Source organism: Chaetura pelagica, unplaced genomic scaffold (genome assembly GCF_000747805.2).
Source record: "Chaetura pelagica isolate M959 unplaced genomic scaffold, ChaPel_1.0 scaffold132, whole genome shotgun sequence".
Classification (NCBI taxonomy): Eukaryota; Metazoa; Chordata; class Aves; order Apodiformes; family Apodidae; genus Chaetura; species Chaetura pelagica.
Window position 1 is genome coordinate 2,033,863 of NW_009952709.1, and position 3,122 is coordinate 2,036,984.

At 58.7% G+C, this 3,122-nt stretch overlaps 1 protein-coding gene across 1 annotated transcript in view; it reads right to left on the reverse strand.

Moving 5' to 3' along the window:
• Positions 1-773: 773 nt before the first annotated feature.
• Positions 774-3,122, reverse strand: part of DFNB31 (deafness, autosomal recessive 31) — a 41,404-nt gene continuing 39,055 nt past the window's right edge. Inside the window, exons 14-15 of the mRNA XM_009994353.1 lie at positions 1,898-2,020; positions 774-956 (exon numbers count right to left, since the gene is read on the reverse strand). Of these exons, the coding sequence (XP_009992655.1) occupies positions 774-956; positions 1,898-2,020 (306 nt within the window). The remainder of the gene's footprint in view (positions 957-1,897; positions 2,021-3,122) is intronic.

The following is a 3,122-nucleotide window of genomic DNA, read 5'->3' on the forward strand; positions in this document are numbered from 1 at the left end:
GGGCGCGCCCTGTGGGGGGGGGGGGGGGGTCACCCTGGCAGGGGGATTGGGGCATTTCCCCCTCCCTCCGGACTCACCCTGGGATGGGGAAGGTTTTGATGATGTGTCCCATAGGCATCCCTGCCCCACACATCCCTATTCCCCACTATTTCCCTGCAGAAACACCCACCCCTTCTCCCTGCTCCTCCCCCCGCCCCCCTCAAAAAACCCAGTCTTTTTCTAACCTGATAGATTTATTGAAAAATTAAAAGCACAAGCTCTGTAGATATAAATACGACGTTGCCAGCGATTTACAAGGCCTCCGGTTGCTCTCTCTCTGCAGCTCTGCCCGTGCCACCCGACCAGCACCGACCACTCAAAAAGCCTCCCAGCCTGAGCCACGGGCCCCCCCCCCTGCTCTGCATGTGGCACTCAAGTGACAGTGGGGACACCCAGACCTCTGCTGTCCTCCTGCCCTGCTCCCCAGCCCGGCTGAGAGGGAGAGGGTGTCCCCAAAGGGCAACCCCCCCCAACCCCAGAGAGGACAGGGATGAAGACTTCCAAGGATGTGCATCGATTTCTGCCTGTTCTCAGCCCGTCCTACCCAGGCAGCGAGAGTCTGTGGTGGCTGTGGGGACACGTAGGGACATTTGGGGACAAGACGAGGGTGTCTGCACGTGCGGGTGAGGGCTCTGCATGGCGGGGTGCTGCTTTCACACCTCGGCGCTGCCTTTCATCCCCATTCGGGTGCTCCTCATCCTAAGTCAGGCTCCCCGACAAACCCGTCAGGGCTCCTAAAGGGCCACGTTGAATTCTGTGACCAAGAAATCAATGTAGTCCTTTTCCTTCAGCTTAAAGGCCTCAGCGATGATCCGGGCAGCTTCCCGGTGCTCCTTGCCCCGTAACCCCGTGCCGTTCACTTCCAAAATGACGTGGCCAACCTTCAGCTTCCCACAGTTGTGTGCTGAGCCCCCACGCTGCGGGAGAGAGGGGTGGGATACAGGCAGTCTGGGGAAAATTGGGAGCGTTTTGCACCCGTCGTGTTCACCCTGACCTGGCATTTCACGGTTTGGAAAGAGGGGATGGACTTGGCTTCCCTCCTGCCTGCTGATGGTGCAATGATGGCCAAGACAAACTCTGCTTTTCTTTTGCTGTAAAGAACTTGAATTTTGCCCCAAGTCAAGAGCAGAGGAGCAGATTAGGGGAGGCAGCTCCACCAGGCTCAGTTCTGCAGCTTTCCTCCATCACTCCCCCTCCTCAGCCTTCTAGCTGAGCAGGCAAAAAGGGAGTTTCCAGACATCTGGAGACACCAGCCAAGCTTTTGGGGCTGCCCAGAGTCTGTCTGAAATGTCTGCAGAAAATCCTGGGTTCCCAGGACGTGGATTATTCTAGTGGGAGGCGTCCTTGCCCATGCAGTGGGGTTGGAACTAGATGATCTTTTAAGATCCCACGGCCCTGCTGGGGTCACCACCGCCCCATCCCACTGGTGGGAATCACCCATCAGGAGAGAAGTTTGATACAATTTTCACTGGCCCAGGTTGCCCAGGGAAGCTGTGGCTGCCCCATCCCTGGCAGTGTTGAAGGGCAGGTTGGATGGGGCTTGGAGCAACCTGGGCTGGTGGGAGGTGTCCCTGCCCGTGCAGGGGGTGGGACTGGATGATCTTTAGGATCCCTTCCAAGTCAAGCCATTCCATGACTCTGTGCTTCTCCACAGGATATGAAAGCAACTCTCAGCAACCCCCTCAGCAGCAGAACGATGCCTCTAACCTCTGGGGAGACACAGGGCTATGGGGAAGGAAAGCACATCCCCAAAATGCTCCCTGGGACGCACAGGCTTTAGCTGGAGAGGGTTTGATGTCCGGGGAGAAGATGAGTGGGATATAAGCACCGAGTTCTTCCCACTCCCAGCCCGCCCTACCTGGATGGTGACGATGCGGGGCAGCGGCTGCCGCGTGTTGGCTCCCCCCTCGATGGCGATTCCCAGGGTGGGCGCGCTCTTGGACACCCGGATCAGGCAGGAGGTGGGCTCCAGGAGTCCTGGCTGCAGGGAGAGATGGCAGCACTGCTGAGGGAAGCCGGGCACTGCTGCGTTTCCCCTCGGCTGGGAACTCTGTCACAGGCAGGTTCAACCCGCTGCAGGTTTCCAAAGCAGAGGGGCAGACACGCTGCCTGCAGCTGCTCTCTGGCTCCCAGCATCCAAGATCCCAATCCTGTGCAGGTCTGGGAGGGCTTGGGGAGGAGTGGAGCAGCTCCCCGACTGCCTGCCTACAGCTCTCCACCAACAGAATACCCTCCAATTTAGTTCTGATACCGCATTCCCTCCTGGGCAACAGGGGACTTCACTCATGGGACACTGTGCCCTGCAGATGTCCCTAAGAACTAGGAACTCTGCCATCTGTTGGAGAAAAGAAGGTTCCAGGGAGACCCCACAGCCACCTTCCAGTGTCCAAAGGGGCTACAGGAAAGCTGGGAAGGGAGTTTGGACAAGGGCTTGTAGTGAGAGGATGAGGCAGAACAGTTTTAAGTGAAAGAGGGGAGACTTAGATGAGATAAATAGAAAGAAATTATTCACTACGAGTGAGGGTGGTGAGAGCCTGGCCCAGGTTGCCCAGGGAAGCTGTGGCTGCCCCATCCCTGGCAGTGTTGAAGGGCAGGTTGGATGGGGCTTGGAGCAGCCTGGGCTGGTGGGAGGTGTCCCTGCCCATGCAGGGGGTTGGAACTGGATGATCTTTAAGGTCCCTTCCAACCCAAACTGTTCTATGATTCTATGACACAATCTCCCAAGTAGCTGCTTGCTGGAGCTAGGAGGGACCAGATTTCCCCAGGGTGGAGTGAATCAGCCCTACAGTGCCCCTTGCTCAGCTGCTCCTGCTCCCTTCCCCACCTGACACAGCTTACGGAACAGGAGGGCAACCAACCCACCAAAGCACGAAAGAAGGGTCCCTGCCAGGTGCCGGGAGGGCAGCACTGCCCCTTGGCAGCCCCGGGTGCCCACCTCCCCATATCATCAGCACCCCGAGGCCCCCAGCCTCACCGGCTTGGAAGCCCCTTCTGCCACCCCCTCGCTCCTGGTGGCCTCCTTGAGGCTGCGGCTTTTCCCAGGGCCCGGCTGCCCGGCCCTTTCCTTTCTCGCCCCCCCCCCC